Below are 13,653 nucleotides of genomic sequence, written 5' to 3' on the forward strand. Positions count from 1 at the left end.
AGGCCGCCATCATGTTTGCTTTTCAAAAAAAATGTGAGAAAAGACAATCTTACACCTACAAATAACCTAATGTCCAATTCTGCTGAACTGCGTAGCTACGCATTTTTGTGGAAAAAAATGTTTCATGCCAAAGAATCAAACTAGAGCCGCCCGAGTATATCTTGGCCACTACACTAGACCATCGTGACTGAACTGAGTTCACAATTTATGAAAAAGTTGATGAGAATTAAGGGACATCTAAAAGAGACATGCCCAACGTCATCGCAGTTACTACTCTCTGTATCCCAAATGTGGAAATACAGTTGTACGCACAGGTCCGGAAATTCGAACTCCTATGTGAGAAGTGAGGCTGCGTAGTACCAAAAGTCGTCACCAACGCTGCTCTACCAGCCCAAACCCTCTATACATTTACAAATTTCCATGCCCCATTTCGAACCAGGGACCCTTAGTGCCACAGTCTGGCTTCCAAACCACTGCACCACACAGGCTGGCAAACGCAGTTCTATTTTACCTATCCTTACCATTACCAGATTTGTTGCAAAAAAACTTCAAAATCAAGCAAGATTTATAAATTTTCAAGAGTCAACAGTGTGGCCACCAATAACTATTTTGTTTGCATTTTTCTTTTAGAAAAATACTCATAAAAAAGAAATTCTTTAATATATCACATTTCTAAAAAAAATATATGTATATCTAGAACCAAATAATCAGATATATTTTTTAATTCGTGCAACATTATGAAAAATATTTCGATACGCACTGTATTCACTTGTACCAGTGAACTTTTCGTATATACAAAACTTCAACATATCACATTAAAAATACATAACTAACTTATAATATTTTGTCTTAGTAACATTATAATACAATATAATTTAATCGCGGGACCTAATTTAATACGTAATATTTCGATTATATCACGTTGGCTGAGCATTAAGAGTGCCTCACCGTCAATTTTGTGTTGCCTAAATAGAGCGCTGTGCTTTTCAAAATAGGGCACGGAAGCAATAAACTGTACTACGTCCTCTTCTTCCCAATCTCTAGGGTCCAAACTCCTCTTTACGTACTTTTTTAAATATCTCGAATGCTTCTCCCAAATTTGTTCCGTGTATTCATTATCGTATCCATTTGTAAAAGGTAGTTTTCCATCACACTTCGTGTCAAACACTTTTTCTTTTCTTTTTAAAGGTTGTTGCAAGTCTACACTATTGCCATCTTCAGGTAACCATTCAGTCTTAATTGGCGAATCTAATCTTGGCATTTTTGGAGGTCGTCCCAATTTAGGTTTCCTAAGGATTAATTTAGTGAGCCAAATAAAAAAAATATGCGGGCTACTTACGATGTATCTTTTGGTTCCCGTGACACAGGCACTACAGCCTGCGGTCGCCTATCGGGACTTGACAAACGATCAGGTAACACATGTTCTCTTCCTAAGTTCTCATCGGAATATGGACAATCGGCTGTTGTCGAATGAGTCGAGAACTTTGCACCCATAACGTGTCCCTGTCCTCTGCAACCGACAGTGGGACACTCGAGGAAGTCATACACATCGTTGGGTGCTGAAATGACCAATTATTACAAATCTAACCTGGCAGATTAAAATTAAGACATACTTAACGGAGGTTCTATGGGATGACCTGTCTTCTGACACCAACCAACGGGGTGAATATCTGGACTGTCACTGTCCACCCAATAACTGTAACGGTCCGGCCAACCGTCGAAACTAATCCGTATTTGATGTTCCTTCACTTCGTCCACTGACGCTACACGAACTAACTGGGGCACCCGTTTATCGACACATTCAAGTCGCATTCCCTTTTTGAATCCGGGAATTTGTTTCTGCTTGAAAGCTCGTACGGGAGCTGGCGTCGCTTTAACTTCCTTCAAGTATTTCTCCCACGTGAATGTTTCCGGGTTTGGGTAATCTAACACATTGAGAAGATTAGTGAATAAGTACTTTTGGTATAGGATTTAACCTACCATTTGGCGGAGTAAGGCTATGTCCGTTTTGATCCGCCCAACCTACCGGATGAATGTATGGAGATGTCGGATCTGCCCAATAATCATATATGTCATCCCAACTATCGAAATGTACCAAAATTCTACTATCCATCATGTCCGCAACTGTAGCGACGCACACTAAGGAAGAGTCTTTTTTGTCAACTGCCTCTAACTTCATTCCCACACGAAATCCGTTCGGACAAATCGTCTGAAAACGGAAAAGGTGTGATTTTAGTGTAAGTCTCAATCACTCCTTAGAATAAAACAAACTGGATGCAAATAATATTAAAGCCCAAGATCTTCAGGTTGCAGCGCCGCACGTGGTGACGTCCTGTTTTGAAACGCTATTTTCAATTTTTTCACAAGGAAGATTCGCTTAGCCCTCAAAAAGCGTAGTTTTCCCCGAAAAATGTTCATGCGACTTGTATCCAAAATATCGTTTTTTCAAATGTAAAAAATCCGTCTTCTGGTTTGCGCCCCCCAGTTTGAGAAACACTGCTCTAAGTGATAGGGTGAACATTATTCTTAACGTTCAATCATAAAATAGTGTTTCATTGAGGTGTAGAAAAATGCGCAGTCGCCATGCAAAGGCTGCATGATGGCCTGCCCCAGTTATTTAAATATGCTATATGTAAAAATGCATAATTTGGCACCTTTGGGGAGCTAAATAAAACATCTCATTATACCCTGTACAACTCGCAGTGTTTGAGCAGTTAATGATTCCACTATAAAACATTCCATCTTATTGCGTCATTGAGGATGGAAAGAAGATCTCCCAGTCATTGAAAAAATTAGATGAACGAGGTGAACACTGCAAACACAGTCTTTAGTGAAACTTGCGTTGTTTTGAGGTTGAATCTCAGGTGTTGTTGTGTAATAGGTTGTTGAACAGGAAGCGGACTATTAATTTACACTTCACGTACATTCTAAAAAATGAAAACAAAAAATATGAATTATAAATGTATGACCAGGCGAATTTTACCTAGTTCTCATTTACAGTTTGCTTGAAATAAATTTGAGTTATTAAATTATTTGCGCTATCTTCATTAAAAACATCCTCCTCACCACCGCAGTCCACAATCCACGTGAATCATTAGCATACTCTGCATCATGTTGGCAAAAGATAGCGTGGAAGATGAAAAAATGGAAAAAAGGGTTTCGTTTTAAGAGCTCTCTTTAAAACACATATCCCGCAAGATGGCGCCATAATTCCAAAGTTAGGTATATTTATTAGACACATTACTCTTGTATTACTGAAAATCATGCAAATATCAGGATAAATTCTGATTCTACTAGTCAAAGAGTTGGTAATAAACTTTTTTGGGATTTCAATTTTCATTATTAACCATAAAAACAAGGTTAAAACTTGAAATACTTAACACTGACTTTGAAGTAGTAGGTAATTTTTGAGATTCTTAATACCTTCCCAACATGCGAAATTAATTGCCCAAATATCATCTCGCAAAAATTAATAATAAATGAGTAATGTGGTTAAAACCATCTGACATTGACAACGAATAATAATCAACCATGTTGGCAAACCTAGTAAAGTTCAGGTATTCTCCCCAAGATGGCTTTTGTTATCACCAAGAATGTTAAATGTGTCCAGTGTGATTACTCACACCAATAATAAATACCACTTGCTTTTTTGCCAAAAATAGCGGATGATTGCCATCTTAGAGAGTTTAAGATTGCGGTACTTTTTATATCTAGTGACTTTAAAAGTGCTAATGTATAGTCGCCTTCTACGGGGAAGCGGTAGGTGTTACCATTATAATGACAATTGAATCTGCCGACTGAAATTTCATGAAAAATATCGATTTTTAGCGACTTTAGCGTCGCGCTAGGCAAGATCTGGCAACTTGTTTCAAAGGCCCCTCTTAAGGGTAGTAACTTTGGCGCATTTTCCATGTGATCAGGACTTCCCGAAAGGGCATGTAACGTAAGAAAGTTGACATTGCGCATGCGCACATATAATTTTTGCAATATGCGATATGCTTGTCTTTACTAGAACCATCTGTGGTGGAAAAGTCAAAACAAAAATCTCCATGAATAAGAAAGTTAACATTGATCAGTGTGCGCATATGCACATCTGATTGCAATAAGCTGGCTTTACTAGAAGCATGTGCGTTTTAAATTTCCATGAAATATCTCAATATACAGGGTGCCTACGGGCTTCTCTGTGTCCTTTTAAGGGGCGGCAGTACAGCTCAAAAGGAGTTGACAAACCCCAAAACACCTTAGTAAAAGTGATTTAATAAGCAAGATAACATTTGTTTTATTTTTTTCATTAAACGATTAATCTGTGTACAAATCTAGCAATCTACTACTTAATCAGCATTGTCCAAATGTTTTTAAGTTTGTTTATTTGACAGGTATAAGTTGTTATCAATAATTAACCTCTACTATGACCTTTGTTTGGCTCAAAATCGTATTATTTTTGCCTTGTTTTTTGAAAAGTGTCAACTTTGATTTATTTAAACTAAAAAATAATTTAAGTGGACAATGCTGATTTAAGTAGTAGATTGCTAGATTTGTACACAGATCAATCGTTTAATGTAAAAAATAAAACAAATGTTATCTCGCTTATTAAATAACTTTTACTAAGGTGTTTTGGGGTTTGTCGACTCCTTTTGAGCTGTACTGCCGCCCCTTAAGTAGAGCGTAACACCCTGTATATGAAAGATAACATTGCGCACTCTGCGCATGCGACCGCTAATCGTATAGATTTTTATTGGTTGAGGCGCCAGTGCTATAAGCTAACGAATGTAAAAAGAATGAACTAAATATCTTGAAAACTGTAGGAGTAGTTAAGACCTCGGACGGATTGACGGAGAAAGTGGCCATAATAGCGCCCCCCAACATGAGTTGGACAGACTTTAGTTCTTTAAATGGAAGACAAAACATGTTGATTGAGACGAAATACAAAAAAGCAATATTCATGATCGCAATTGTAGTATAACCAACATTTCGTAATTAATATGACATGTATTTATTTATTTATTTATTATCCCTCTCTTGTTCTGGGCCCTCAACAGGCTTGCGCCTAATTACAGAGTGACCCGCATAATGCTTTTTAGAGGTGTCTCTGCAGTAAACACACCAAACTACGGTCTATTCAGTATATCTTCCGTTGCACGTCATTGCCTGAAGAAAACGACGTACCAACGTAAATTTACTTTCGTTTATTAGGCAACACATTAAGCTTGTAGTTTATTTTGGCCGCAACAATTGGTAGCATTTCGCTATGTTGTCGCGTTTAAATTTATAAATTTGACAGGTTGCTTTTGGTTTACTTTTCGTTTGATTTGATTTTGATTATTTTCTACGTCTTTCGCTGTGCATTGGTTTGAAGAGTAATTACTGAAGAATTTTGATAACCCGTCAGTAATTGTGTTCGATAACGGGAAAACAGACAACATTAAAGTGTGGTTAGGAGATCATAATGTGCAGTTCTCCGAAAATGATTTTAAAGCCGAACTGTTGAAAAGGTTGCACAGTAAGTACGTTCGCAAATTATTTGGTATTATCTAAATCTTGTTGATACTTTTAGGAATAAATCAGCTAAAATGTACCGCATAACGCATTGACCACTTAGCCGAGCAATACGGTTACTTCGTTTTACGATTACCACCCTATCACCGCGTTTTTAATCCTATCGAACATATTTGGGGCATAGCGAAAAATTACTACAATCGACACATGGGTAGAGATGGACGAAGCATTGAAAATTGCATAAACATGTGACAAGAAACACTACAACCGATAACTTCCGAAACGTGGCGCAATTCAGTTAAGGATACGGAAACTGTAATACACGAGTGGTACGAAAGAGAAAAGCAATTAGATCTTGAAAACGTTGCTACTATTATTATAAACTTTGAACACGAAAGCAGTTCCGATGATTCCGATTAATTTGAATATCATCCATCATATCACATAACCTGTAAAATTTTATATTTAGTACTTTCTCTGTAAAAGAGATGCTACATTTGTACAGTTCATAAGTTATTAAAGTATATTGTACGTATATTGTGGTTCCAATTAACGAAATGAATAATAAAAATTATTTTTATTTTATTTAAGGTGTGGATTGTTCACACAAAGAATGCACTGTCTTGTTGACAAGTGACTTAACCTAAATCGCTCAAAACTAGATTTGGCATTATTGCATAGTAATTACGTCACAGAAAATGATGACGTGCAACGGAAGTTATACGGAATAAAGTGTACTTTGAACAAATACAAGTGCTTGTAAAGTGTCCAGTAATGAGTAACCTGCTTTAGAGGTTATGACAAGAAATCGATATGTTTCGTTTAGCAACTTACCTGAACAATAATTTACTGTTGATTCAATACGAAGTAACGCAAATCGTTGCAATTGCACTGTGTTAAAAGGTAAATAGGATTATTACCTACATCCAAAATTCATAATTCTCAGCACCGCTTGTAAAAGATGGTTGTGACCATGGTACAATAAGACAAAGTATGCCTATAACCATTGAATAAAAACACTATAAGAAGCCTAACGCTTATGGAAGAAAGCGCGACAAATCTCACAAATCCCCTTGCACCCGCATTGGTTGTGACCCCCGAACTCTCTTTTCGGTAAATAGGAGGAAAGCAAATTCTCATTCTTCTCAGTTCAAGAATCGACTCTATTGACAGTGTTCCCATTATATTCTCAGTTCAAACTCTGTCGCGCTTTATTTCCACGGGGTTAGGCTTCTTATAGTGTTTTTATTCAATGATATTAGTCACTGGAATCGAATTGAAATTCATCGGAAGATGACTGCGACACTTGAATTATAAATTCTTCAACATCATCTTGAAGATAATCTGCTGCCCACATGCCATCTTCGATAGTTTTCACGTGATTGACATAATATTGCCAATTTTGAACCGTAACTTGTGAATAACCCATTTTTATTAATTCTTCCATGTCCTTTATTTTAAATGTTTTGTTATTCATTTTGATATGATGTTTAACTTAGCCCACACCATTTCAATGGGATTTAATTCACAATGGTATGGAGGTAAACGGAGAATCTCGTAACCTTTTTCTTGTGCAATAACATCAAGCTTATTTTTGTCGTAGGGATGCCGAACATGCGCAACAGAAGCCAGTAGGTCTCGTTTTAATGGATTTTCTTCAATCGGTACATTTTTCTCACGAAGCCAATCTATAATGTGTTCTTTTCTCCACGACATTGTTGGTATCTTCTCCAACTTTCTACTGTGGTACGAGGCATTGTCAATAACAATGACTGAATTCGGTGGTACATTTGGTAGAAGCTGTTCAAAAAACCACTTTTCATAAGTGTCTGCATCCATTTCGTTGTGTGCATCAGCAGTGTTCTTTTTGCAGAGAAAAGTCAGTTCCGCGCCCGGAATAAAACCATTATCACCACCAGCATGTACTAACGCAAAGCGAGGCCCTAGACCAGTGGGTGACTTTAAACCTGTACTGAGTCCTTTGATGAATGCCTGACGATTGCTTTCAACGGTGGTGTCATGCCACGCCCTGCTCACCGAATGACCAATGTTAACCCATGACTCATCCGTATACACAATATTTTTACCTAAAATATAAATATTATGTAATTTGCAATTAAATATGATAAAAAGATTAAGCACCTTCTTCTCTCAACTTCCTGATGCGACGTAGGTATTTATGTCTCCATCGTATAATATCATCCCGTTCAATAAGGATACTCTTGCGGCCAACCTTCTTAAACCCATATCTTTCAAGAGATTGAATAATGTGGTGCGTTTAAAGTTGGGTAGATCGTTATCGTCATTTACGGAAGCTAAGATGCTGTTCATAGTTGGTGGAATATTTGTAATGAAAAAGTTATGCACTTTACGTCGAATAACTGATTGCACATTTTCATCATACACATGAAGACGATCATTGCTTTGTTTCCCTTTTCTTTGCTTGCGTTTTTTCGGGCTTGATACACCTTCGTTTCCGTCTTCCTTTTTAATGGCATAGATGTTCCGTTCAGAACAACATAAAGCTTTACTTGCTTCTTTCACAGCTGCAGTAACGTTCATCGTTCCCGAGAAATAGTTCAGCACGTTGATAATGAGGTGTTTCTCCTTCCGGCTAAAACACTCTCCTTTATAGCGTTTCACGTTAGCAGATCCTGCTTCAGCTTTGGCTTCCATTTAATGGGATATTCTAAAAAGATGAAATCAAATAACGGTTCTACAAGAACACTCAAAGTTACCTTGTATATAAAGTACGAGATGGAGGCGTTCTTAAAAGAAGGATTTTTAAAGCAATGAGACAATAAAATGTGTTAAATACGAAAGACAAAAACGAACCACACACGTAATGACAATACAAGAAGATTTGACGTTATATTTTGTTTTAAAGCTTAAATTCAATCATATATAAGTTTGGCATCATTGCGGTAAGGAATAAGGATAGCGTTATTGAAGAATGACGCAAATTAGTAAAGGAGGGATATAGTCCATAAGACCCCATACTGCATACTAAGGTGCGAATGCTCTATAGGAAGACGCATGCGCGGGCGCGATACGGGTAGAAAGGGGAAGCCGTCAACGAATCAACGATGCCTAATTCTGTTATCAGGCTGAGAAGAGTGGATACAAGGCCCACACTCTCGCTGCACCGATTAGAACTCGACAACAGGGGGATGCGAAAAGACTTAACTCCAATTAAAATACAAAGTTAAACACATTTGAGGTTAGTTTAAGTACTCCATACTTTGTTTATGTCTATAAAGGTGTGCATTTATGCAATTCTATTTAACTTAATTTAACTGTAAGGTGAGACATCAGGATTTTAGAAAGGTATTAATACAAGTATTATTCATTTAGTTTAAGAGATCACCAAGTTTTGTTTCCTTGCGATAAAATAGCTTCTACATTTAGTTTACGAAAGTGTCGCGTTCTGTAGCCCTATATCCTTAAAGTTTTATAAATGGTAGACAACAGAACATACACTTAGCAATAAGAACAAGTAAACCGTTCTAAAGAGTCCTTGATGCCTGCAAAGAGTTAAATTAAATTATGTAGCATGATAAGAATATGAGCCAAAAACATATGAAAACAAAAGTAGAGGATCATCGTGAAGTTGGTTCCACAATAAACTGCATTACAATGAAAGTCGTATTCTTACCATCATTTAGCCAAACATACCTTTTCTTCAAATGCGTACAATTCCTTGTTCACATTTCCTTTTATTTATTTTTTGCATCCAATGAGAGAATAATACTATACCATAGCAAGCCAGAATAAATGAAATGGAAGGGCTTCTTTGGGGTTTTTTTGGTGCAATGATACGTGCGTATGCATTTAATAATGAACATTATTTTGAATATAATTCGTGCTTTTGAATAAACGCTTCAGTAATCTATTTTGTCGTAAGCGCAGTAAACATACAAATTATATTGTAGCTGAAGCCCTAATCCTTTCAATTTTAATTTTATGAAAAGATACACAAAATTCGTTTATAAGGTGAAATCCTCGAGTTACTGGCTCAACGGCAAAATTATTGGAGAGTATTTAGCAAGAGGGAATACGATACTGATACGTAACGTATGATTATACTGGAAGTTAATTAGCAACAGAATTGACTTCCGGCTTTCAATGATTTATTCTGCGGACCTAATTTCTTAGGTATAGTGTTTCGTCTTCGCTTTGTCCTACTTGCGGCGTTTGTTTTATTACAGATTTCTGTTTTTCATTTTGATACCAAACCTTGTATCAAAATCGAGTTCCGAAAAAACAAGTTACCGAAAACATCAGAGAGATATTGAATAAATTAACGAACGATTAATGCATCTTTTTAGAAGTTAATTAATTTACCCAAGCTTTCCTTGTATCCAGTCATCCAGTAAGGGCTGCACCGTATTGAATCTATACACAATCAAACAACATTATTTCGGCTATTATTCAGTCTCCAAGTACTCACTTTACAGTCTTTTCGTGCTTGCTATTTTTCTGAAATTTAAATGGGGTGACACAGAAATCCACCGCACAATAAAAATGCGAATCAGCATTTGGCATCTTACCAATGCCATCTATTAGTGGAAATTTCATGAAGTACTCGTAGTTTTGAAATAAAAATTTGTTAGACAAAGGGGTGCTTTTTAACTAACACTGATGTCTGCTCCATCTCATTCTGAGTTTATATTTAGACAATTGTTGTCAAATACAGTCGAGGGTGATTGTTATTGACTTCCTTGTTTAAAGTTCTGGGTTTCACAATGGATTGAGTATCAGAATACGAATAGAAGGTTACTAATATTCGAATGTTAGTTGCGCGACACTTTATTGTTTCTTGTTTGAAACGTATACGTCTCCGTATTCATGAGATCTGCATGTTAAAATGAAATACAGATTAGATTGCAGTCTTTCCATTTTAAACTAGCAACTTGACAGGGCTTGAACATAGGTAGAACCTTCAAGATTCACAGTCATTGTGTTATTATCATAAAAAAAATGGGACCTACTTTCCCGCTTCAAGATGTCACATACTCTTACCTCCTCTATTATTTCAAACGCATGTATGTACAATTAAGATGAGGCCAGTGCCGCGTTTTCGCCTAGGCACAGTAGGCATGAGCCTAGGGTCCGTTGAAATTGGGGGCCTGCTAAGTTGCATAAAGTGCAAAAAAGAAGATCGCAGGAGACAAGGAAAGGATTTATAAAACTCAATAAACCAATGTACTATGAACTCTTTTTCTTTCTTTGGCATTATCACCAACAAAACACAAAATAACGTACAACACAGTCTATTAAAGTCACGTGCACGTCGGAACAACAATTCTGTTTACTATTATTCACCCTCTACGCACGCGTCGAATTGTTGTGTCGTTTACACGTTCATGCATTTGCACCAGCCACATGCAAATTATCTGACCATCCAGATTTTACTCAAGCCAAATTTTCTGGCTTGTGCAAGTAAACAATTTTCGTTTTCATGCACAATTTACTTGCACAAATTGGCATGCACAAATCAATTTGCGCAAATTGCATGAGCGTGAAAACGCACCTTTACACATTATACAACATACTTTAATATCATTAATATAATTGTGGGTGCATGGTGCACACAAGATAACACTCTCTATTAGTAGTTTAATAGTAAATTTATTATATTATTTTCTATGGAAGTTTGTTAAGTTAAATGAATAAAATTGAACCTTTGTTTTTATGAGATATAAGTACAAACCAGGGGGGTAAGGGGCCCTACACTATTTGTGTGCCTAGGGCCCGAAAAAGGTTAGACGCGACTCTGGATGAGGCCATCAGTTAAATTGAGGATGGAACTAAATCTCAAAGTTTGAATAAGGCCTACACGCGAATAACTTCCGAAGCTATTAACAAATTAAATTTCTTTTATAATATTAAAGGACAACTGCAAGAAGTAAACTCCTACAAACTTACTGTGTTTATCAATACATTCTAAACGTCGCTCCTTAAATTAATTCACTTTCACATACATGAGCGAACACCTTAAGTGAACGAGCATGAGTAACTTGACCATAACTTTACTGAGATCGCAAAGATAATAACAAATTACTTACTTTATTTTATAGCATACGTTTTATTGATGTTTTAATAGGATTGAGTGAGTAAGCTAAGCCGTTCTTTAACCGTAAGGATACATAAAGTGATCACTTTTAACCGTAAAGGCAGATAAAGTGAAACAATTGATTGTGCATTCTAAAAACATCTGTCATTCTTATTTCAAATGCACGATATAAATTGACGTTCAAAACATATGACAATTCTGTTTCTATGGAAACGGTCGCGACGACAAAACCTAAGCTTGCTATTTTTGACGTCTCTAAATTAAATTCAGAATTGTCAGAAGCTTGATAAAGATTCATACACATATACACACACTGCACACACTGCAAATACATAATCCCACACTTTCGTAGAGTGACGTGGCGTGGCATGTTGTGGGATGGCTTGCCGTACCATGTCACAAGTGTGTTCCTACCTTTACTCCGTAAACAAAATTTACATTGCAACAAAACCTACCCTTCAAAGCTATAAAAATAACTCATGAAACTATTGCAATGTTGAAACAAAAAAGAGGAAACACAAATACAACAATTTTTATTGGCGTGAATACAGTACTAATAAAGGTTATCGCATTTTCCTACCTAGGAAAGTGAGTTTGCAGATTTTGTATTTCATGCAAACCCCTTCAATTAAATACTGACATCTTCGTAAAATCTTTACGTTTCAAGTTCAAGCACAAATACAAGACTAGTATTAGTAATTTGGCAATTTGGTGGATAATTAATGAGGATATGTTTAATAGGGTGCAAAAGTTGGTTCTGTGGTTTTTAAAGTTCCCCAGCTCCGAGATGTTCGAAAGCAGGGAATATTATGCAGTGTTCTATTCGATAGGAGAGATACGCAAAACAGGTCAATGTGTGTGCGAGGAGCGTGAAAACAAATCTTTCTGCGTCATGCAATACTCAAGGCAACAATAGCTTCGAGCCGTTGTGTAGAATTTCAGCTTGTATTGTTTATTGTTGTAATCAGTACACACAAATGGTTCTAGGCTTAGAGGAAGTTGAATTATAATGTATGCTGCGTGTATATCTAAACACCTCCGATCTATCATCATTTGTCAATTGCTAATCGCATAAATGACACGTGTTGTAAAAGGTTGTAGCGCTTTTCTGTTCAATCCGCAAGTTTGTCTAAATATTTCACATTTTTCGCTACATACTACCTTCATTAGTTACCTTGTCCTTTAGAAACAGGTGTGTTCCATTACTCAACTAAAATGACTATTTGGGTCTTTTGGGAATATGCTTAAAGTTTCAAGCTCAGAAAAAGCCGGGCATGATGCCGGTTCTCATTTTTCATCTAACTCAAAGAAATAAATCAAGGGGTTAGCTAGAGTTATTTGATTTTCCGTTTCCTTTCTCATGCTTTAACTACAAACACAGAACCAATTATAATCATAGATCGCCTGGGAATTTAACCTTTTAAAAGTTAACTACCGAAGGAAATCCTAAGAATAAAAACTCAATCTGCCCGCCATTCATGTATTTACTCGGATCAGAATATATACCTATCAATATGTGCGATGAATTTCTCCATTATGGAAACGTTGTGATTGAATTCAATAAAAGGTACCTAACTAAATTGTTTGTAACGTTGTATTTTTGTTTAATATTGCAGAAATCCATAGCCCATAAGAAAATAAACAAAAATACAATGTTACCACCAGTTACTTTTTATTGAATATAAAATCACTATGAGTGGGTTCAATCCTTGGCTCGTAAACGGATAGATAGCGTGGTGATGTTTCTGTATCGGCACGCTGCCAAAATAAAAATCAAAAGTGCAGCTTTTTTAAGTTATGTTCTTATACAAAATGCTTTTACATTTAGCGTTCGTTGTTATGCGTTTATCTTCTTATGTCTTTAACTCTGTTCTACTTAAATGTATGTACTATTTTCATATCCACACAGAAAGTATATTGGGTCCAGGTCTTTTTCATTTTATGATCTTACGACTTAGTCGTGCCAACAGCGATAACTAAATCGAATTTAGGTTTATTACTTGTGATATGTTTCTTCCCTAAACGATTTTCTTTTAGACTATTCTACTACAAACATTTATAGAACATGCTTTGCGATGTTA

General features: G+C 36.3%; 1 protein-coding gene across 2 annotated transcripts; it reads right to left on the minus strand.

Moving 5' to 3' along the window:
* Positions 1 to 694: 694 nt before the first annotated feature.
* On the minus strand, positions 695 to 4,261 carry LOC116169551 (lethal(3)malignant brain tumor-like protein 3). Of its 2 annotated transcripts, none has more exons than XM_031485665.1 (5): positions 2,984 to 4,261; positions 1,981 to 2,927; positions 1,614 to 1,925; positions 1,340 to 1,559; positions 695 to 1,289 (listed from the first exon to the last, which is right to left on the minus strand). In XM_031485665.1, exons 2-5 carry the CDS (start codon positions 2,177 to 2,179, stop codon positions 830 to 832), a joined length of 1,191 nt encoding a protein of 396 aa, XP_031341525.1. In that variant the 5' UTR covers positions 2,180 to 2,927; positions 2,984 to 4,261; the 3' UTR covers positions 695 to 829. The 2 variants fall into 2 exon arrangements, with proteins under 2 accessions (XP_031341525.1, XP_031341526.1); XM_031485666.1 differs by having other exon boundaries at positions 1,981 to 2,209; positions 2,688 to 4,261.
* Between the last annotated feature and the right edge of the window lie 9,392 nt (positions 4,262 to 13,653).

This window comes from Photinus pyralis, unplaced genomic scaffold, assembly GCF_008802855.1.
Source record: "Photinus pyralis isolate 1611_PpyrPB1 unplaced genomic scaffold, Ppyr1.3 Ppyr1.4_LG4, whole genome shotgun sequence".
Taxonomy (NCBI): Eukaryota; Metazoa; Arthropoda; class Insecta; order Coleoptera; family Lampyridae; genus Photinus; species Photinus pyralis.